Genomic DNA, 22,856 nt, shown 5'->3' with positions numbered 1-22,856 from the left:
GTGTCTTGGACATTGCATATGCTTGTTGATGCTGAGCACTGTGTAAAGACATACTTGGATTCTATTTACAGTATTCTGTGGGTTGCAGGGGTTAAGTGTAATCCAGATTATACAGTGTTAACATTTTCCCTACTGATATCAAAGTGTAGAAGACTGGCAGGCTGACTTGTTAGGAAGGGCTGGGAGAGAGATGACAGGCTCCGACCTTGAGAGGCCGAACAGCCGGCCCTTGTATGGCCAAGTCCATATACGTGTCCAGCTGATTGGTTAGAGGAGCAGGATCAGTGCCGTGACAGGTGTCGGAGGAAGCTACACCTGTTTTCCCCATATGCTGATTTAGTGATTACATTTTTGTGGGAGTTCCAGATACTGTGTGGGATACACGGAGCAAGCCAAGAAACTTGAGAAGGAATTATAGCTTATGGTGACCTGTGATATTCAAGAATTTCAGACGGTGTAATTGAATTTTCAAGTACTGCTTTAAAACTGAAGTAGATATAGGCAGTATTTTGCATATATATGAATAGTGAGAAAGTCTTTTGTACTTTTTGTTGTATTAAAAATTAGTAAATAGCACTTCAAGAAAAAATGCTGATGAATACTATAGTCTAAACAAAAATATATTTTTAAAATCGGAAATTGAGTGTGTTATGGAAATATAGCTTCTATAGGAAAACAAATGCAATTTCTTTGTGGTGCTGAGAGTGTCAGCTTGCAGATTTCAAATATTTAGGGTTTTTAGTGCAAAATTCATAGAATATAGATAATTTCTCATAGAAAGAAAACACACGACCCCCCTCATGCCTGTGTAGTCCTACTGCTGCCTTATGTATTGCTAATGTATACCTGTTAAAAAACTTATATTGCTTTCCTTTTGAAACTTTTGTAAAACATTAAAGATTTTTCCATAGGTAACATTTTAAATCTTGTTTTGTTATAGATGAGAACTTGCAAAGAAAGATGTCTGACTGTGTAATCGGGTGAAAGACAAAAACAAAGAATACAAATATCTTTTAAAATTTGGTCATGAGACCTGTAGTTTCATATCCTTTCTTTCAGTAGCTTATTTGGAATGCCTAGATTGTAGACAAGTTTGTTTTTTTCCCCAGGGGATGTTGCTGTGAGTTCTCCATCAGAAAACAGGAAGTAGCCCAATAAAGCAGTTGCATCAAGTTAGTCTAAAGGAGTCTGAAAAAATTTATATTTAGCAAATGAAGTCATTTTAGACAGGGATTATGTAATTTTTTAATACTCTTTTGCAGTTCTTGTTATCATGCAGGATGATAGAAGTGCAGGAAAATTCTGCCTTGATAAACTGCTGAGACCAAGTATTACATATATTTAATGTACTACAGTTGTTGAATTTGATCAAAAATTTTAGCCACTGTGTTTCTCGGAGTTTAACTGTGTGCCCTTTAAAATGTGAATATTAAAATTGGGATGCTAAAATCAATTTATTAAAGATCCAGTAAACTGGCTTTTAATTACCAGTGATAACATTAACTCCTTTGCCATAGGCTTGAATGCTCCTTGTATGTCAGGCAACTTTACTCCATCAGCCAGTATCTAAAAACGGTTTTACATGGAACACTGGAGAGATGACGTGGTTGTAGGTTAAAGTTACCCATGAGATGGCACCTGGGAGAGTCTGTGCCTTTGAATGAACATTTTTCTCTTTGTGTACTATGCCGCTATTTTGAAAGACTGAGCCTGTCTGTTGAACAGTGAGTTTTGTCTGTGAAAGTTTCCTGTAGTTTCAGTGGCTCTGAATGATTCAGTAGTATACAAAACTTCTTGGCAAGTTAGTATGATTTGTATGTGAATTTTCCAATTGTATTTCAGACCTTAAGAAAGAAAGGCCTTAATGGTTGTGAGAGCCCTGATGCTGACGATTACTTTGAGCACAGTCCACTATCGGAGGACAGATTCAGCAAACTAAATGAAGATAGTGATTTTATTTTCAAGCGAGGCCCTGTAAGTACTTTTATTTTATCTCTACTTTTTATTTGTTGATCCTTTTTATTAACTTCATTATTTAGGCTCTGAACAAGAAGGAACACAGAGGGTGCGACAGCCCGGACCCTGACACTTCATATGTGCTCACGCCACATACAGAAGAAAAATATAAAAAAATTAATGAAGAATTTGATAATATGATGCGGAATCATAAAATCGCAGTGAGTACTAAAGTATGGTTTGTGCTTCTATTACATGCATGAAAACTTTCATGGTGTTTGCTTACCACTGAAAACCACTGCAAAGACAAGAGGATGTAATGGTTTGAGAAGGGAATATGTATCTTTGAGGAAAAATGAGATGCTGATATTTGATCTTGTTAAAATACATTTTATCTTAAAGGATAAGAAGTTTACCTCTAGCTTCTCTTTTGCGCTCATAGTTTTTCATACCTTGTGAACATGAAGTAACATTTCTAAATTTCAGGCCCCTACCTGCATTGCCTAACCCTACCTAAAATATTTTTATAAAGACAGATTTTGTTGTGAGATGAAGGATAATTTATTTACATCTTGTAGCTCTTAGTCTGTTGATCAAGATTTTACAGTATGTTACAAGCAGGCAAATAGAATTGGATTAATTTTGTCATCAAATCAGTGGAATTTATTTTGCTGAAGACTGTATTTAGATGTTTAAAGAAAAAGACTGGTGCACAATGGGAGCCTCAAAATATCAGTGTCTTCTGTTGAAATTCTAACAAATACTTCCTTGGACACTGAAAGATCTAAAAATTCTTGTCCCAAGTGCCTAACCCATTTGCAGCCATAAATCACTTGGTTCCAGAACTCAAGAAGTTTGGCAATAACAGTAGTGTGAATTTTGCATGTTTTTCGTGGAGGTGTACATGATGACATTTAATTTCCATCTACAAAAACCAATTAGTGTTGAGTATTACAGGGGAGGTATTTTCTGAGAAAATTAGTACAGGGCTCTGCCGCAGCCTTTGAATTTTTTAACATTGCAAATCTTGTAGCAATTAAAGTAAATGGACTGGCTAGGTTAATCGGCACAGACCCTGGGGCAATTGAGTAGTGTGTCCTCAAATGACTTGGTAATACTAGAAATTATTTCATTGTTCAGAGCAAGAAGGCCATCTTTGGGGACTTCAAAGCAAATTGACAATCATGACAACCAGCATCACTTCTTTTAGCAAGGTCTTTTATACTTGAATGAAGCCACTATCTTTTGTTCTTGCTTTGTTTTGAAGCTTTTGATATCCACCATTTCTGTGTTGAGACATCTTCAGTCCTCACCTCTCAGTATATTACAGCTAATTTGCTCTTCCTTGATTTTTTGTGGTCTTCATGAACAGCCTAAGTTGTCGATGGGGATATCAGTATAAATAAAAATGGCAACATAATTTTTCAGCTTTATAGTTCTGTATTTGTAGCTTAAATTGGACCTGTTATGGTTCTATTTCCAGTACTTTTGGGTCTGTATAGGAACATAATTTCTTTTGTTCTAGTGCACTCATTACTGTCAAAGGATAGGAATGAGGCAAAGTGTGAAGAATTCAGCCATAACCAAATAAGTACCGTAGATGGGCAGAGACAGCCTTTTTGTAATTGTAAGGTGTGGGGGGAAGCTGTCATTTATTAGTTCTAGATTGAGAAACTTAGAGAAAAAATGTTCCAACTGCTGGCTTCTAGCATTGTTTTAAGCATACTTCAGGTATTACAAGTTTAGTTTGAGTTACTGGACAACATGCTGTTTAAAAACAACCTTTTTCTTGTAGATACTGAATAGTTTCTTGAAGTAGTTTCCCTTGCAAACAAATACCAGTACAGCTTGTCATTAGTTAGATACTGTGAATGATTTGCTAGCATTACGTCGCTATGCTTCATTACTTTTTCCTTCCATCTGTGCCAAAAATTGATAATTATTCTTAGAATGCTTTAGTAGGGACACTGTCATTGCCTCTCACTAGTAAGAGATTTTGTTTCTTGTAGAAAATGTATTCTGCTCTTTTAATTAATATAGCTGTTGTTATATTCCTAATGTTATCAAAATTGTCATACGGAAGTATCATTCTAGGTAAATTTTAAGCTGCATGAGACAAGAGTGCATCTTTTTAAGTATACATGCTAAGTCATGAAGGTTTGTCATCTGCATTTGACCTCTAAATCAAAAGTATTATCTTTCTATTCTGTCAATAAATCTTACCAAATTCTTACCCTTAAATTGTACCTGTCATGATTTTGTTTCCAGTAATTATGAGAGTTGTGAAAGAAAATAGTCCCTTTTGTTTCAGAAACTCATCACTGTCAAAGGATAGGAATGAGACAAAGGCCAAAGAAGTTAGTCATAACTAAATGAGCACCATAGATGGGCAGGCATCTAAGCTTTTGATTCAAATAGTTGTTGAATAACAAACATATGTACTTCAGAAAAATAGTTGCCTTTTAAATAATGCTGTAAAAATTAGAATTTTAAAAAACGAGATTTGCGAAAAGGAAAGATGGAGTGGTTATTCAAGCAGGGTATTGTAGAACACAGCTCAGAATAATGACAGTTGAAATGTTTGAATTCAAATTACTGAATTAGTGACTTTCTAAAGATCTGGGTTTTTTTTAGTCTCAAAGTTTTAGGAATTAGGAATATTTTGGCAAGATTATTAATATAAAATGTTATTACTAACTTTTTCTTTTTTGTGTAATAACTGACTATTTTATAATGTGCATGTTTATGCTTACATTTTGAAGGTGCAACAGTTATTGATTTGTAGACATGTTTAGCTTGTCATTGCTTTGTAATAATCCAAATTAACTGGTAAACTTGTATTTCTGAGCTGGTGAATTCATATGAATATCTTCAGTTTTTTTGTATTTGAACTTTCAGTATTTTAGAAGTCTATGAGTAATTCTCTTGGAACTGTCTTTATATGATGTATAAGAGTTTAACACCATACTCTACAACAAATGGATGTTTTAAAATTGTATGCTTAATAGACTTTAAAAACTAACATAATTAACTTTTTTTTAAACCTCAGTAATTCTTGGCATACATCAATGTGTATTTTTATAATGTGCTATTTCTGCAAACATAGTTAATGCTAATGTTGTTTTGTGTGTGTTCCTCATCTTCTTTCCTCCAGCCTGGCTTGCCTGCTCAGAACTTCTCGATGTCGGTTACAGTTCCAGTGTCCAATCCCAACACTTTAACCTACAGTAACCCAGGGAGTTCCCTCGTATCCCCATCACTGGCAGCCAGTTCATCGTTAACGGACACAACCATGCTCTCCCCACCTCAGACCACCCTGCATCGCAACGTATCACCTGGGGCCCCTCAGAGACCACCGAGTACTGGCAATGCAGGTAAGATTTCAGTACCATTGTGCTTTCGTTTTATGACCTCTTTGTAAAAAATTTTTCTTTAATTAATACTTGCCCCCCACCCCCCCACCCCCCCATTTTTTTATTTTTTTTGTTATTAATACTCACCGCCCGCCCCCCCCCCCCCCCCCAGTAACAAGCTCTTAATGGTATCAGTGCTTTTTTTTTTTTTTTTTTTAACAGCCTAAGTTTTGAAGTACAAAATGATACAATGCTGTAATGAAAGCAACTAGTTAGTTTAATGCTCTGGCTTATTTCTATTAGGTGGAATGCTGGGGACAACTGACCTCACAGTGCCAAATGGAGCTGGTACCAGTCCAGTTGGTAAGTGCGGTATAATGTCTTCGTTGAAAAATATTATTATAGTTTTAGTTTCACAGCAACTCAAAAGCAATTTTACTTTGACTCTTTTGAAAAAGTGGTTGTGGAAGAACAAAGGTCGTAATTTTCTTGGTTGTCTTGTAATTGTCAAGTCTTGTAAATTCTTATCAGGCATTTAACACTTTTACTGCCATGCCTTTTCTACTTCAGTAATATTTGCATTTTGTATTTTAGTGGTTTTCAGTAGTAGTGTGCTGCTCTTGCTTTTGTGTTTCGCTACAGGTGTAATTACAGCACTCTAAAGAGATCCTGTGATCGCCAAATGTCTTCCTTTGCATGAAATTCACCATGCTTACTAAACTATTACACTAAAAACAACTCAGCTATGTTCTAGCTTAGTATTCACAAGACCTGGATGTTTGATACTGCTTGTGATGCCAATCAAAATGAAGAAAATACAGACTGTATTGTTTGTATTGCCGTGTGTATCTTGCTAATTATTTTCTAGTGGTTATACAAAGAAAGCAGTAAATCTTGGAAGCTGATAGCTAGGTTCTGTCTTAATTTTGGAAGATGGTCAGAGTTTATTTCAAAAACAAATTAGAGATCAAATTCACGCTATTTTTTTTCTTCAGTAAAAAGGTATGAGAACACTTTTTCATTTAAATAATATTTTGACTTCCCTAAACAAAATTTAGTACTCTGATAGAGGGCAGGCAGCCACTGAAATTTATCACGCCACAGAAAGACAGTTCACCCACTTCCTTCGGGTCCCTTCCATTCCTTGAGATGTCTTGGTGAGCGAAGGTCAGTTTTGGAAATACACATAACTCTTTCTTGGTATGTGTTCATAGCAAGGAATTAGAGGAGCAACTGTTGACCTTTCAGTATTTGCCCACTGGCTACTTAGTGTGGCAACTGGGAAAAAGTTCTTTGAAGATAAAGTCAGGCAATTGAATTTATGAATAAAAAATGCTGCAACTACAGGGCTGAAAGCACAGGATTGACTTTCCGCTCTTCATCCATTCTTTGGCTATGTGCAACAAAGATATGAAATATTCAAGTGTGGTTTCCATCAGGTAAGCAAGATTTTAAATGGAGGAGACTTCCTGAGTTGAAAAAAGATGGCTATTTTTAGAAACTGTGGAGGTCAGATGTTGATTTCCATCGTATTTCTCAAGTCAGGCTAAATAAATTTATTATCAGGCCATTTCAGGCCTCTTTTCCAAAACCGGGCTTTAGTAACAGCAGCCTCAGATTTAAGAGTTGTTCTTTCAATCAGCATATAAAACAGTTGTTTACAGCACTTGCTATAGAATATTGAACTGTGGAAATACCCACTTACAGCAGCTTGGTGAACATATTTAATGCAGTAAAATGTTTTCCTTCTTACATTTATTAATAGTTTATGTGAAAAAGTCAAAATGCATCACTTATCTCTTACTTTCCAGAACATCGCACCCAAAATGTTATACATATACCCACTCATTTCTAGAAAGATTTTTTGTACAAGTAAAGAGTTGTGGCTGTACAAGAACAGTGGAACATCTATAAGAAGTACATCTAGTGAAACTCAAATACCTAGTTAACACCAGAATGTTAAACCACTGAGTACCTTAAGTTGTCAGAGCTCCACTTTCTACTAGGATATGTCATGGCTTCTTTTAAATACTGTCAGGTGCACAGTAACCTTCTCAATTGCAACTAAAATCAAGAAACCGTACATAACTAGATAGAGTAAATCTGCTAACTTGTCAATTTGAGCTTGACAGCTGCCTTTGAAGTGTATATATCAAGTTAATTATGTCTGCTGACAACAATGGATTTAGTTTCTTGCTACATTTATTGTAGAAGTCACTTCAAAAAATATATTTTTTTTCTTTTGGCTTTCAATATTTTCTTCTAAACTTCTCAAGAATGGAGAATTTTCCTATAGATATAGTTGTGAAAGGTCTTGTGTCAAATTTGCAGCTCACAATTTATAGAAGAGATGTCAAAGATACAGATGGAGTACTGGCATACCCGTATTCCGAGATATTCTCTTACAGACACAGGAAAAGCCCAAGTCTTACTTGACATTATGAAATTTTGATCATTTGAGATTTTGTTGTCATTTCATTGAAAGAGAAGTACTTACACAACTTTATCTCTGATTAAAAAGCAAGTAAAGGTTATCTTGCATAGTTGGGACCCAGTTCGAACAAAGATGTTGGATAAAATGGCTCATATTTAGTTCACTAGTCTTTTTCTCAAGTCCTGTATAACTTGGTTGGAATGGGTATGATTTGCTTTAGCAGTCAATCTGCCGACTTAACAGTTTTTCTGTGGAAAATAACTGAGTAAAAATATCTGCGTGTTGTAGCAAAGATTGGTAGGTGTTTTTTTGTCTAGAACAGAAAATTTTGTGATCATTTTATAATACTGAGAGCTTACTTCACATGCAGCTGTCATAACTCTGAAAAAGCATTTTTATCTTGTAATATTTTTAAAATTTTACCCACCACATAAAAAAACATTTCCGGAAAATTTTTGCTTGGCAAGTATATCATCAGTGTTGAGAGGGGAAAAATGTCCGGCATTATAACAGTGTTTGCTTTTGAGGTAATTTATTTCTTCTGTTAATTAGATCAAATGCTTTGGACCTAGAATTTGCATGATACTGCTGTTCCTGGTCAGTGTTAAACCCTGTTCTGTTTGTGACGGGCGTTTAATACGCTTCAAGAATCTTGTGTCACCAGGAGGTGTACAACTTGCTATTTGTTATCAACATCATCATGGCTTGAACACATACTGCATGTCTATTTTACTCCTTTCAAAAGGCTGTGGATTCTAATTAGGTGAAGTATAGCCTCACTTGTTCGGAGTATCCAAATCTGGGTGAGAGTTTCTCTGACTTTGAACTGAAAGGACTTGATGGATGGATCACCTTCAAATTTGTCATGAGGAGATCTGCTTCACTATGTTCCAGTAGATTAAGTATTAAACCTTGAATCATCCAGAGGTGGCCAGTGAAGTGCCACTTCCAGTGAAGTTATCCCATCCTTGAGGACTCTGAGAATCAGAAAGGCTCAAAAGAAATACCAGTGTTACCCAATCTCTGCTTTTCTTCCACGCCTAGGCATTGAACCATGAACCATGCAAAGGATCTGAGCTGGTTTCATTGCCAAGGCTGCATGAAAACCATAAACCCTGGACCCAGATGAATTCCCGAAGTTCTTCCAAGTCCTAGGTGATTTTGAAGGAGTTGTTGAAAGTGGAGGCTCTTTATGATCTTGCAAGGACACAATATTACCTGTTTATACAATTATTTGTCAGTGAAGTAGCCTTTCTGGTCAGTAATGACCTAGTTAATCTTCTGGGAAATTATCTTTCCTCTTACCCATTCTCCTGATGATAAAATTGTAAGAAAGATCTAGTCTCCTTGAGTACTGAATTTCTCCTCTTTGTTCCAGAGCTCTAATTGTTCTCTAATGTCCTTGCTAATCTTCAGATTCTGAGAATGTGAAGTAACTTTAGGAATATTAAATTTCTTTAGATTTGAGCTGAAGGATATACCCGCTTGAAAAACTGTGTCTTTTGAGCTATTGTGTCTCTATTAAGAGCCACTCTAGATCATGTGTGATTTTTATTATTTTTTTTTTATCCTGACCTCAGGAAGGATTATACAGAGGTGCCACTGGCAGCTTGTATGCACCTGTAGACTACTTGTAATTGCCAGCAGGGGATCAAGACAGACAGCTGTGAAAGGCCACGCCTGTAAATGGTTCCCTTTGTCTTGAGGGCTTGGCTGATTGGGAGAGCTGCTTCTGCATGTCTGAGGATAAAAGAATCTTTTAGCCTGGTCTTTCACAAGTCTGAGTCAAGTGGCTAACACGCTGCAATTTTATTAAGAGTACACCAGGAGGCTTCAATAACAAAACACCTTTCTATTCATGTTTTGTTTATTAAATGAGAGACACCTCAGTGAGAAGTGTTTAACTCTGGAACAACATACCTCTTGCAGGCATTTTGCTTGAAACTGGATTGATGCTATCAGCCTGTTTCTTAAGAAAACTGACTTTCTTCTCTCTCCACCCCCACTCTCAAGCTTACCAACCTGTGTTGTCTGCATCAGCTAAGAAGCTTGGCACTGTTGTTGCAGATGACCACATTGAGCATATTCCTACTTAAGGTTATGTGTTACTGGTGGTATTTCTAATCTGCTATACTTTCTCTTCAGCGTGACAGGTAGTATCTGTCACAAGTAACCTTTCACTAGGCAGAGCTCCTCACTTCCTAGCTTGTGTTGAAAGGGGTTTGACTTAAAAACGTATGTTCAGCTGATGTGAAATGCAGTGGGCAAAGGTTCTTGCTCTGTAATGTCAGTAGTGTTGGCATAATGTTTGGCTTTGCTCTGATCTTTAAGGTTACGTGGGTAAATACAACAGTCAGTGTTTCACCCTTCTCCAAGGAAGAAGTTGAAGGATTCCTGAAGAACACTCAGAGCAGCCTATTTACTCTTACAGCTTCCAAGCTTTCCTCAAGGAAAGAGGGTACTGGAAGTGGACTGCAGACCAGCTGTTTCACAGGGTGCAAGCTGAACCCTTTTCCTTTGCTAGACGTTGTCAGCACATAACAAAGTCTGACCTATCCATCATCCTCTGTTTAGATAGCTCACAAGAAATGACTGGCTGAAATCAGCATGAAAAACATGCTGGTAGAACAAAGCATTGGAGGTGGTGGGTTTTGTTTTCTTTTGATTTTTTTAAAAAACTGTAGTAATCTCTCCTTGGAAACCACCCATCTACATGTGGTCAGTTCAGCCCCTGAACTACCCTTAGATTTTAACCGAAATTTCATGTATTATGTGTGTTCATTATCTTGCCATAATTTCTGATTTACTAAGAGGTACAAGACAATTCTGGTTAGGCTTTGCCACATGTGTAACAAATTACTAATCTCCCAGCTGGATTAAAGTATTGCAGTGTATCTGTTTGTGTGAAGTCTCAACACTTATATAACATCACCTTGCCCAGGATACAGCATCACACATCCTCAGATGTTCTAACATATCACTTCTGTCATCTATTCTTTACATTGGCTTTGTGTAGATACACAGAAATCGACAAGTTCAGAAAGAAGAACTCTGATTTCATTAGCTGTAAGATGTTTAGTTGACAAAAGACCTAAAAGGCCTCCGATTGCCACTGCTACTCTTTCACACAAAGTTGAATAACATTTAGATACAAAAGCAGTGTTTTAGCTTTGCTGCTGTATTCTGAATAATAACTCTGGTCTTGAAGAAAGCCTGTTTAAATTCTAAATAGCTTTGAAAATTGTGTCTCCGTTTATGTAGCTTTAGGCCAAAAAAAAAAAAATTTCCAGCAACCTGGGAAATGAAATTTTTTTTTATTTTGTAACATGAGTAAGCATTCCCTTAACACTTAGTCATGTGTATTTGTTTTTGCTGTGTTTTAATATCTGAAGTGCTGTCTTAGAAGTATAAATCTTACATGTTAGACATGTCTCAAAGTTTTATATTACTGTCAAAGGTGTATTTTGATTTTAATCATAGTATTATCTGAAGTATTGATTTGTAAAGGTCAGTGGAAATACATTTATTTCGGGTTCCTTGAGATCTTACACTAAATTCTTTCCAAAACTAGCAGAGAACTTAAGCTTTTTGAACTGATGGTAGAATCAGCAGTGATTTCTGTGCAAAGCTGAAAATGGTATGAATAGCATATGCTGTTTTGTTTTGGTTTTTTGTTTAATTTCCACTTAAAGCTGTCATACTAAAAAAAAAAAAAAGTAAATTGAGCAACTAATGCACATAGAAATGCTATTGTATTTACTTGCAATGAGTTCCACTCCCCAACCCACCCAGGGTCCTACATGTAAATGTTCTTCTTCAATAGATTTTTCTCTGGTCTTTTGGATGCATAGTGAATTGATGGCTTATTGCAAACTGAATTTTCAGTCTAGTTCTAATTAAGTGACATTTGTTGGGTTGTATGATGTCATTTGAGACATAAATATTTGTTTACTGCTGTTCTTATTTTTGCTTAATCTTACATTGCTTAGCTTCTTGCCCACAATTATTTTGCAAAACTGTGTATAACTTTTCAGTTTCTCCAAAGGTGAACCACAAAAAAAGATTAATGGCATCACTGACTGTAACGTATTCCTTGAGTAGTAATAAGTACATGCAGTACTTTCCAGCCACGTGTGTTCATTGTTTCAGCTGATGTGATTTGTATAGTGAAATATGAGTCTGGCTCATGTAATTGAATGCTACGTCTTGGGCTGCAGGACAATAAATGAGATTAAGCTGTATTATGTTTCCGAAGGCAGAACATACAGTTGTTAACATGGGTGGGTTTTAACATTTAGCTTCAAAAAAGAAGTTACTTCAAAAGTAAACATTTTCTGACTAAACAAGTAGTAGGCTAATGGTACATTGGCAATGTTTGTTATCATAACATCTAATTAGATTATGATTCATATAATTGAGAGCTTATCATCTTGGCATTGGTGTCTGTTTTCCAAAGAAGTGTTTCAAACATGCTTTCATAGTCTGTTTTAAAGAATTAGAGTTAAATAAAACTCTTCCCGTGGAAGTAAAACCAGTAGTCTTATTTTGCACTTATGTAGGATTTTATATTCTGTTTCTATTTTTCAGTTTGATAGTGTTTTTAAACATAAAGTAATTGTCTTTGGGGAAGATCTGTAGTAGGTGGGGTAGATACCATTTCTGTATTATACAAAATAGTAAGTAGAATTTATGGGGTTATTAAAGCTCAGTTTGGCAAACTGCCGTATAGTTGCATCATCCTGTAATCATTATCTTTTTCTGGCTCCTGACCTTACTCTAAGAAATACCATGCTTTTAGTTATCCTTTCACTCTTAACTTGTAATTTGATTTCTTATTCGATTATTAGCAGGAAAAAAAGCTTTAAATTTCATATTAAAAATAAATATTCTGCAGTCTTATTGCAGCCCCAGCATATGATTTTTCAAATAATCAATATAGATGCTCCAGTGTTTGCTAGATGTTCAATGTTTGCTATTTATAACAAAGGGCTGCTATTGGATTAATACCAGTAGTATTGCACACTTAAAACATTTTTGTTTCTCCTGTTCTTAATACATTTTTTTCTAAACACTCATTTAAGAGATGCTCGGCCTTTTGTCAGAACAAATGCTTTGACTTTGCCCTGCTGCTGAATGATATTGCGCAGAGAAGGCAATGGCAAGGAGTTTGTTGTTTTTGACAGCACCACTAAAAGCATGAAATGTTTCTGAAGGATTGGCAGAGCCTTGTAATAAGGGCTGCAGGAAATGACTGTATTGGGTGTGGAAGAAAGACACTGTCCAGATTTAACACACGAGCTACCGAAATACTTGAAAACAGAGGACAGGAAATGGTATCATAGGATAGACTAAAATGCTATACAGAACTCCATTGTTTATACAAAGTGTTATTGTTCTGAAGTTTAAATTCATCTCAGAACTGCAGCTTTGGCATGTAAAAGGTAACACTGACAGCCTAGTGAGTAATAAAATGCTATTTTATTATTAGATTAAAGCCCAGATTTTACTTTTTTATAACAGCGAGTTCTTTAAATGTTCTGGCATTTTTGCTGAAAATAGAAGCTACTGTAACAATTTTTTGGATATAATTTTGTGAAAAATATGCTAGTTGGTAATAATTTTTCCTGCCTCACGTCAGTTTCCAAATCCACTTAATTTTTACTCTGTCCATTGTGCAAGATATCTCTTGCAATCTGATGCTATGTAGGCTGTCTATTCCTAATGTTTACACTCATTTATAATGGATAGGTATTGATGCATACCTTATTTAACAAAGCCATGATTCCATGAAAACTGTTTTCAGGTAGCACAGAACTTAATTTCTCTCTTCTGGCTGGTTGGTTTTTCTGTGTGACCTAGCTGTGGCTAGTTTTCTCCTAGCAGTCAAGAATATATTTAGCTCTAGTATGTATTCTCAGCTCCAGCCCAACTTGTCAGCCACTTTTAACTAAATTTTATCACTAACCTAGAAGCATCCCAATAAATTCTGCTGTTGTCTGCTGAGGAATGTAGATGCTTTAATCATGAAATGAGTTTTTGCTGTGGTTTTTAATATAGAAGGAAGAATGCTGACATAAAAAGCTTTTCTTCTTTCTGCTGCCTGTATTCCTTCTTTCTCCCATAGCTTCTGAGTTAAATGGTAGAATTCTCAGAAAACATATTCCCATACCTCCCATACAAATTATTCAGGAAAGTACTAAATTAGAATAACTCCTCCTTGCTCTGTTAACCTTGAAAAACTCAAGGGACATATCACATCATCCATGTGTGGTCAGGCTTTTGGCACAGTAGGAAATCCACAAAGAAAGTAAATCCAGAATTTAAAATCCTGGTTTTAAAGTTGTGATTTTACTTCTCATCCATATGTGAACAAGAATACTGTGGCTGCAAATTCCAGGAAGTTCTACTTACACTTTTTTTCCTTAAAAATATTTAGCAATAACTTTGTTTCCAAATGACCTTTATAAAACTCAGTAGAATATCTTCAGATCAGCACAAGAGCTTTGTTAAAATTCTTACGTTAATCTTTGATTCTTCTGTTTGTAAGCTGATAAAGCAATATGTAGGGTTTCATTTATGGTGGACAGGGAACAGGTGAGGATTGTGTTTGGCTGTTCCCCCATCATATAACAAGGATGAGTAGTAATGGAGGGGGCGCTCTCATTAGCATCCTGGTGAATCACACCTAGGTTCTCAACATACACGAGCTGAGTATCTTAGCAGTATCAGTCACCTTCCTGAAGTGTTGTGCTGTTACTGATACGTGTTATTGTTCTTCATTCTTGCTAAGCTTTTTAAAGGTATTAAAATTTTTGCTAAAGAAGGTAGAATGTGACACTGACAACTTTCTTATTTTAATTGCTTTTAGATTAATATGTACTTAATGTAATAATAAAATTGGATTGGGCATAGGGGCCTATTCAAATTAGAATAATAATACAAAATTCATGCCAGTATGGCGCTACAGGCTATTAGAAGAGAATTTCCCACACAGTGAACTTTGTGTAATAGACTTTTCCCTGAATTGTGACTATAAAGGCTGCTTTCAGAACTGCAATGTTAGTATAAACATAATCTTACTATGAATTGTATTTATTTATACGCACACATACACAAGTTCTATAGTGTGAACTATAGGGTTCCCTGTTGCGAAATTCCCCTTGCTTAACAACTCTTTTTTTCATTTGCAGCTGAATAAGGTGTGTGTATTTTGGGAATTGTTGCTTATAAATATGATAAAATCATTGGAATGTGGCTTCAGATTTTTTTTCTGAGATATGTATTTTGGTTAACGTGATTGGTAGTTTTGTCCGTACAGGAAAATAGAATACTAGGCACTGTTTTAATGGCTCGTTAGTTTTTTCTGTTCTGAGTGTAAGCTAAGGCCTGTATCTTCAGCATATTCAGCTTTTGAGGATTTCAGTGCTGAAGACAGGACCTGTAGGCTTTGACTTGTCTAATTCTACTTAGAATGAGTATCATGAGTAAGGTAAAGACCTGTGTAAAATAAATCAATGGGCCTAAATGTGGTGTGTATATCTGTGTCCAGAGCTTGGAATGAAGTTGAAGGGAAAGGATTGTTGTTGCTAAATACAATAACCAGACAGTATATATTTTTGAGACTGAAACTAATTTTATTAGAGAATAGATACTGGAGTCCTGCAGAACTTGAAGATATTTGGAGACTACATTTTAGCAATAGAGACTTGAGAGCTGATTTTTTTTTTTTTTTTTTAAATATTCTCACAAGTAACAATTCAGTATAGTTCATGTTCTGTGGGGGTGGGGATGAAGTGGAGTTGTGCAAAAGCACACACTTTTTCGCAAGCTCAGCCTGGAGGAACTTCAAAGGGCAAAATAAAAAAACACAACAGATGTTGTTAGAAATAGTTCTTTGGCAATATGCTCTTCTCAGCGTTTAAGCTGCCACGGTGTGCCCTTGAGGTGATACTACCTTTACATATTGATCTTCTGGTGAAAGTGGTTTTTGTTTGTTCGATTATTCAATACTGTGCTTCCTGTGAGAAGTTCTGTATTGTAAGTTTTACAAAAGAAATATTTTGTAATTTGTCCATGTGAACCAAAATTTTTGTATTGCTACTTCTCTTCAGCCTTACAGTACATTTATTTTTCCTCTTTCAGGAAATGGGTTTGTGAATTCTCGAGCTTCACCAAGTCTACTTGGAACTACTGGTGGTGGGAATGGCTTAGGCAAAGTCATGCCTACAAAGTCTCCACCTCCACCTGGAGGAGGTAATCTTGGAATGAACAATCGCAAACCTGACCTCCGTGTTGTCATCCCACCCTCCAGCAAGGGTATGATGCCACCACTGGTAAGTTAAAACATTTATTCTGTGACTGGCTTTGTAAAAATTAAGTGTTCTGTCCACATACATGGGGAGAAACTATCTCCTCTGCTTACCGTAGGTTACAGTAATAGAAGGGTGTTTGAAATTTCACTAATGAAAGTTTTAAGTTATAAGTTGTTACTCTGAGAGAAGTTTAAATTTGTAAGGAATTTTTTTTTTTTTTTAAAAAAAAGTATAAAATAGCAGTCTGACCTAAATCCAGTTAAAGTGCAATCCTGGAGACAGATTGGGATTTTGTTGTTTTGATTTGACATCTCACTGACTTGGTACGGAAAACTCTGTTGGTTTGAAGGATGTGGGTTTTAAAAAGGGTTATGCATTATTCTGTGGAGGAATGTCTGATCTTACTGGTGATGTGAACTGTATTAACATGCCCTAAAGCACGCTTTGTACTTGTTTTTCCTGGGTCATAATGGTTGTGGGATGTAAAATGTAGCTTCAGTGGTAATGATGGTCTGAGAGAAACCCTTGTTTAATGTGGTGTGCTGGAATGCAACCTTGTGTGTCCTATGGTGGATGTCATGTCTTCAGTGAAGGCATAAAAGAGTAATGAGGATCAGGCTCAGTCCCTATTTGTGTACTTTTCAATACTACTGTGCAGTTTGGCATGTTGGTAGTAATGTTTGTTCAGCCTAGATTTGGAATAGCATACAAGTTTCGTGTCAGGCATGAGGCAACCACAGCATTGAGACCCGAACAGGTCTTTCAGGAAGAGTTACTCTGGCTTTCCTTTAATTTGGTTGGCCAGGTCCTTTGGTCTTAGTCTTTCAATGTTATGTAGAAATTTTAAACATCTATACGTACATTTTCTGTTTTCTGTGTATGAAAGAATGAACCATAACCAAGAGGAGTAGGATATAACAATGCAAGTACTCTCTGTATAATTCTTTTTTTAAAGGTGCCACAAGCACTTACATTTGTTACTGGTATTCATGATGAATAATAAAAAATTAGTCCAAGTAACAAAAGCTATAATCATCGTCAGAGTAATGATTCTTGAAGTTTCAGGTTTTTCTAGGAATACTGAAGTGTAGAAGACATAGGAAATAGACTGGCTGATTACTAAATTGAAAATCATGCTTTTGAATTAATTAGAAATAGATACAAGAAGAGGATCTTGTTAGTGCAGTTGTTGTAATGTTAGCAGTGTCAGTACCTATTTACTGTTGTGTTGTTAAGAACAACATAATATTCAATGTAGGTTTTGTATGTCTTTTTGAGGAAATGGGAAAGAGACTTCAGAGTAGAGATGCTGGAATGATATGATGGTTGTATGTAAAAAATATTTTGTTAATGAGCTGAATGTTTACTGGATCAGTCCAGACAGAAACTTGTTGTGCTCTGTATCTAAATGTTGTCAATGTGTAGCTGTGTCCTTGTTTTTACTAAGCTCTTTCTGCACTAATTTTGCCAGCATGTGTTCTTTCCGTATGGTATTTTTAATTGATCTGAATTACGTAAAGTATTATACTTTCTAGTAGTAGTATTTACAGAATCAGGTGGCAAATTCACATTATTAATTAAAATTAATAAAAATCCTGAAGCACAAACGTGACTTTTTCTTTCATTTTTGAAAGCAATGCTATTTTTAGTAACTGTGTTATCCCTCTTGTTTGCTGAGTACAGTCGGAGGAGGATGAATTGGAGTTGGTGAGTTTGGGCTACTGTTTGATGAGAGAGAGCAAGACGCTGAAAATGTCTTTTACTACAGCTTTTTAACTGTAGTTTCATTACATATTTTAAATAATTCCAGTGTTCCCTTGGTAGCAGACAAATATACATTTGTCATATCAAACTCAAAACTGGACCAATTCAAGTTTAAAACACATCCAAAGTCTAGCGCTTTCCATTTGTAAATGTCTATTTTTTTTTTTCTTGAAAATATTTCTGTTTTTCTTGGAGGGAACATTGGAAAAGAGCCTTACAGAGTAACTGTCCATGTGTATAGGATATTTACTGTCTTCTATGTAAAATATAAATAACCACTTATCATCCCCTAAATTGCTGGAATATTTTTAGAAAGTGGCTTCACTCATGAAGTTCTTCAGATTGTAACACAAGCCCTGTATTACTACTTTTATTTTCAAGGAGATTACATCATTGCTGGTGAGGTCACCTTTTTGGAGTTTAGAATTATTTCATCCTGTGTGAGATTATCAAACCACAGGGGTGTTCCCTGTTTACCAAAGGAATAGAGAATTGCAGATGAATAATTCTACCTTTTTCCAGTGAAAAGATATTCTGCTTTTGAAAGAGAACTCTTGGGATTTGTGTTTTTTCTACTTTTTTCCAAAAGGTTTTAACATTTGGCATTCTGTCTGGAAAACAACGTAAGGCTAAAATAATTCGTAACTTATTTTTAGAGCAATTTGCAAATTGTTTAGCTGCTGTAGCACAAGCCGTGCAGAAGATGCTGCATCTGAGTGCGATTGTAAAGATACAGTCTGCCTATTGCATACCTTGATTTATTTTTGAACATGGACCTGTTGCTAATATGAGGCTCTAATTGCATGAAAGCATGGAAAATGTAGTGATTTAGATAAGTTTCTTGATGAATGCATGCTGTTGGTTGATTTTTATATTAAACATGAGCAATAGATTTACACAAGTAAGGGGAAATGATTTTTTTGAAAGTCAGTATTGAAGTTTTTAAGGTCTATATTGGAATGACTTGCTAGTTGAGCAGCTGAACAGCTGTCATGCCTGTTCTTCTCACCTTTATAGAGAAGTGTCTGGTTTCCAGCGCGAGAAATAAAGCTCTAATTCAACTTAACAACACTTAATCAAAATATCGGTGCAATTGGAATTAATGCAAAAGCCCTTGAATTAAGGTATTCCTACCTATTAAAAATTGCTGCGCTCTTTGCAGTGCGAAATAGTGCAGTTTGGGGTATGGATACTGTATGGAGCATGGGCCCTCTAGTGGTTTTAAAAACTGGGCTCAGCTGGTGGGGGAAGAAAGCTCACACAAAGAAAATGTAGTAGTGTCTTCCCCAGAGCTGCTAAAGAAATTCGAGGTACACCTGCAATGTTACGTCTCTCATTATGCTAATTTCTGATGCCAGTTCCAATGCTAGGAAGCAGTTCTGAGTCATCTCTCTGAACATTCATTCTGTATGGTTGGAACTCAGCACTGAATACGAAAACCAGATACGAACAGTAGCATAGCATGAAATAAAGATATTGAATTCTTCCTGTTATTGGTATTATTTGCACCAGTTTAAAAAATAATTTTAAAATTCCTGAAACTTGTCATGAATCTTTGGCTGAATCTCCAACTACAACAAATATTAGACACATCTAAATATTTCATAGTGTCTTTGTATGGCTGAGTGTTCAGGAATTATATTCAGAAATTACCTTAGAAAACCACCTTTATTAGCCACTCTTAAAAAAAAAAAAAAAATATCCCATGGGGAAATCCTTTGGTCTGGATTGTTTCCCAGTATACTCCTCTTAACTTTTCCATTATACAGTAATCCCAACTTTATAGGCTGCCATCCAAGAAAGCTTTGGAAAAAGGTCAATTCCTGACAGACACAAAAATCTGCTCTAATAACATATCTTTATGCCAGATAAACTTGGTCTAGCAGAGATTTTCAGAAGTACATAAGTGATTTAAAGGGATAAATTACACAGAAAATCCGTGTGACTTTCTCTGTGACTTAAGGCTTTGAAATCTGGGAGCTCTGCAACAGAGTGGGTACATCTGCTGAACAAATGCCAACATGCCTCCAAATTCTTTTAGGAGGCTCAAAGGTGGGCTTTCAACAGCAGGTGGGCAGAAGAGGGATCGGAAGCTGGTACCCAGTGGAAGGTGGTACCAAACTTGAATATGGTAGCTGTGGTATACTTTTTTAAATTGGAAAGATACAAGCCAAGGATTGATAACCCTCAATTCATCTTCACAAGTTTAAGCTTAAAATTGAATACAGCCCTGTTTCTGTCCCTGCTCATTCCATTATTATAAAGGGAATCATGAATTTTTAATACTGCGCTGTCAAGGTCAGAGTGGAGGGGAAAAAAAAAATTAAGTGCTGCAGATACTGAAATACTTATATACCTGTCCAAAATAAGGAAAAATTAGTAGTAGCTTCAGTCTTTTAAAGCTAGGAAGTGGAACTCTACCAAAGAGATGAAAAACTGCTACTTTTGTAGTATGTATTTTTTTCAGAGATAGACTTGCTTTAAAAACATTTTTTCAGCAGTTTGAAATCCAGCTCCCTTAATTGGGAGTGCTTCTGTAAGAATGTAGAAATATAGGGTGTAGAGACTTCTAGTGTTTCTAAGACTTCCATAGGTTAAGTATCTGTTGTTTGAAAGTAAAAAAATGTAGCATTTCCTGTTCTTGACAGTATCCGGCATGGCCAAATGGTGTTGAACTACGTATTTTGAAGGAAGATTTAAAGTTGCCTTCATGAGTAGTAGTATGTTCTGTGACAGAGCAGCTTTGCTGTCTGGTGGTATTCACCACAGTGTTTAATGCAAGGTTTTCTAAACAACAAAATTGGTTAAAGAGCTTAATTTGAGTGATATGTTTGCTACAGATGTTCATTGTGGTGGATGGGAAAGACTGTTATTAAAAAGCCACATTGTGCCTACAGTTAGATAATCTGAGACAATCTAGTTTAGCTGTTTTTCCTGTCAAAAAGCACAGTTGCTCTCTGAACTCAAATATCATTTGCTTTGAAACATATCTGCATTATAACAAGTACTCTCTCAGTTTCTCAGGAACCATGGGAACAGCAAGATTATTTTATCGCTGAAGTCTTATCAACACAAATTTAGAAGATCTCTGTGTTCCTTTCAGGACAGGTGTAGTCAGCACAGTGTCAAAACTGGCAGCTAAAGTTTTGAAAATTGGATATACAACTGGGAAGTGGGAGACTCTTCTGGTGGAACTGCACCTCACCATCTGCACTAAAACCCCTTTAAAAAAATAAGATTAAAAACTCTTAAATCACTTAAGAACTTCTGAGAATTGTTATGTATACCCCTAAGAAATTGCATTTCTTTTTATGTCCTACAACTCTAACACTATTGAAATCTGCATGCATGGGAAGCGGACCTGTGAGTCTTAATTAATTTTTCATTTCAGTTTGCCAAGATAATTTTAGTTGTCTTGAAATATTTTGGCTTGTTTGGAAAATCCGTCATGACAAAAAGGATGTATTTGTAACTAAAAAATAAAGCAAAGAAACACATTTTAATTGAATACTATTTTTATATTAGCACTTGATTTTCCATTGTTCTAACTGATATCACAAGACATTGTTATTTTTAATCATTTGTAGAATACCCAAAGGATAAGTAGTTCTCAGTCTACACAGCCTCTTGCTACCCCTGTGGTGTCTGTCACAACTCCAAGCTTGCCTCCCCAGGGATTGGTGTATTCGGCCATGCCTACTGCCTACAACACTGGTAAGCATTTGTTTTTAATAAGTGGCTTGATTTGTCAGATGTACAAGGCTTTTGTGATTCATAAGCCCAGAAAAATCTGCATTTCTGTGACACTTCACTTCATTTTCCTATTCGGTTCAAATGAAGGCTTTTATTCATCAAAAATGAGCCTTTAACTTGTAAAATGTGTAAATGTTGAGACTCGTATCAGAAAGAAGCTTTCAGTCAGTCAGGTTGCAGAGAGCTGAATGCAGAGAGAGAGACAATAAAATGCATTGCTTATAGCAGTAGTATTCAAGCTATCCATCGGAGAGCTGAAACGCCTCACATTTGAGTGATAGTTGATACTTCAGAGCATACTGTCCCGTTCGTTCTGCTCTGCTCAGTTCCAACAGCGGGAGGGAATTGGATTCTACTGGGGCTTTCAATTTACAAAAAAGCCCAGATGTACAAAGCTCAGACAGGGCCTTCTCCTCTTCAGTAGTTTTATCAAGAGTGAGGTGGGGACTCGCGGGAAGGTGCTGTCAGCATGTCGCGATTGCGAGTCTCTGTTACCCGAAGGACCTTAAAACTACTTTTTATCCAAGATGGGCGTGATGTAAGGAATTCAATAATATACGTGATAATTGGTTTGCCGGTTTGGAAAGTACTTCTTCATGATGTAGTGCCTCCATACCAATATAGATAATTTTGACTTCAGTCCTAAGGTTCTTTACTTGTTACAGACCTCGTATGTAATCAGTGAAGGAATCTTTGTAATCACTTCCTTGAAGGGCTGCAGCCTTGATGGTGTCAGGTTGATTACCATTGATCCATGATGCATAGTTTCTTTTCAAATGCACCTGCAGAGAAACTACATTGCAGATAAGTGTCAATAAAGTTTGTAAGTCAGAGTTAAAATAAATATTGGTCAAAACTAAAAAAGCGAACAAAGGAAATAATTCCCCAGTTAGTTATTCTGTTTAGATGAAGTCTAGTTAAGACATTCAAAATAAGTGCTGTGATTTGTTAAAACAGGAATTTCTGAACTGGGGATGCCTGTGTTAACAATGTTTAAGTCTTATTTGGTAGGCTTTTGAATTCTAAAAAAATAAAAATCTTGCTTCTCTCTTCTGCAGTGATAGCTCTTAGGAACAGAGCTACACTAGAGAGCTTCCATTTATAGCTCGTCAACTCTGGCTAGACAAAAGGGCCTGAGAATATTATTCTCTTCTTTCTATGAATCTGGGAAGATCCACACCTCCAGTAGAGGAGATTACTCAGTACCATCTCTTCCTTCGACCTGTGTCGTCTGTGATGGCTACACACGAGTAGCTGGCAGCCATGAGGCACTCGGGAACCTGG

The 22,856-nt window shown here is 36.1% G+C and overlaps 1 protein-coding gene across 8 annotated transcripts in view; it reads left to right on the top strand.

Moving 5' to 3' along the window:
• Window positions 1-22,856, top strand: part of MEF2A (myocyte enhancer factor 2A) — a 93,452-nt gene that overhangs the window by 61,966 nt on the left and 8,630 nt on the right. For 2 of the 8 annotated variants that reach the window (XM_074837682.1, XM_074837683.1), the window contains exons 4-10: window positions 1,843-1,974; window positions 2,040-2,177; window positions 5,111-5,330; window positions 5,613-5,672; window positions 15,886-16,076; window positions 17,739-17,762; window positions 21,407-21,533. In XM_074837682.1, the coding sequence (XP_074693783.1) occupies window positions 1,843-1,974; window positions 2,040-2,177; window positions 5,111-5,330; window positions 5,613-5,672; window positions 15,886-16,076; window positions 17,739-17,762; window positions 21,407-21,533 (892 nt within the window). Of the gene's footprint in view, window positions 1-434; window positions 457-1,842; window positions 1,975-2,039; window positions 2,178-5,110; window positions 5,331-5,612; window positions 5,673-15,885; window positions 16,077-17,738; window positions 17,763-21,406; window positions 21,534-22,856 lie in introns of those variants that run through there. The other 6 variants (XM_074837689.1, XM_074837684.1, XM_074837685.1 and 3 more) reach the window with 6 other exon arrangements.

Source organism: Strix aluco, chromosome 12, assembly GCF_031877795.1.
Source record: "Strix aluco isolate bStrAlu1 chromosome 12, bStrAlu1.hap1, whole genome shotgun sequence".
Classification (NCBI taxonomy): Eukaryota; Metazoa; Chordata; class Aves; order Strigiformes; family Strigidae; genus Strix; species Strix aluco.
The sequence above is the reverse complement of the archived record's forward strand: the minus strand, read 5'-3'. Positions and strand labels throughout refer to the sequence as shown.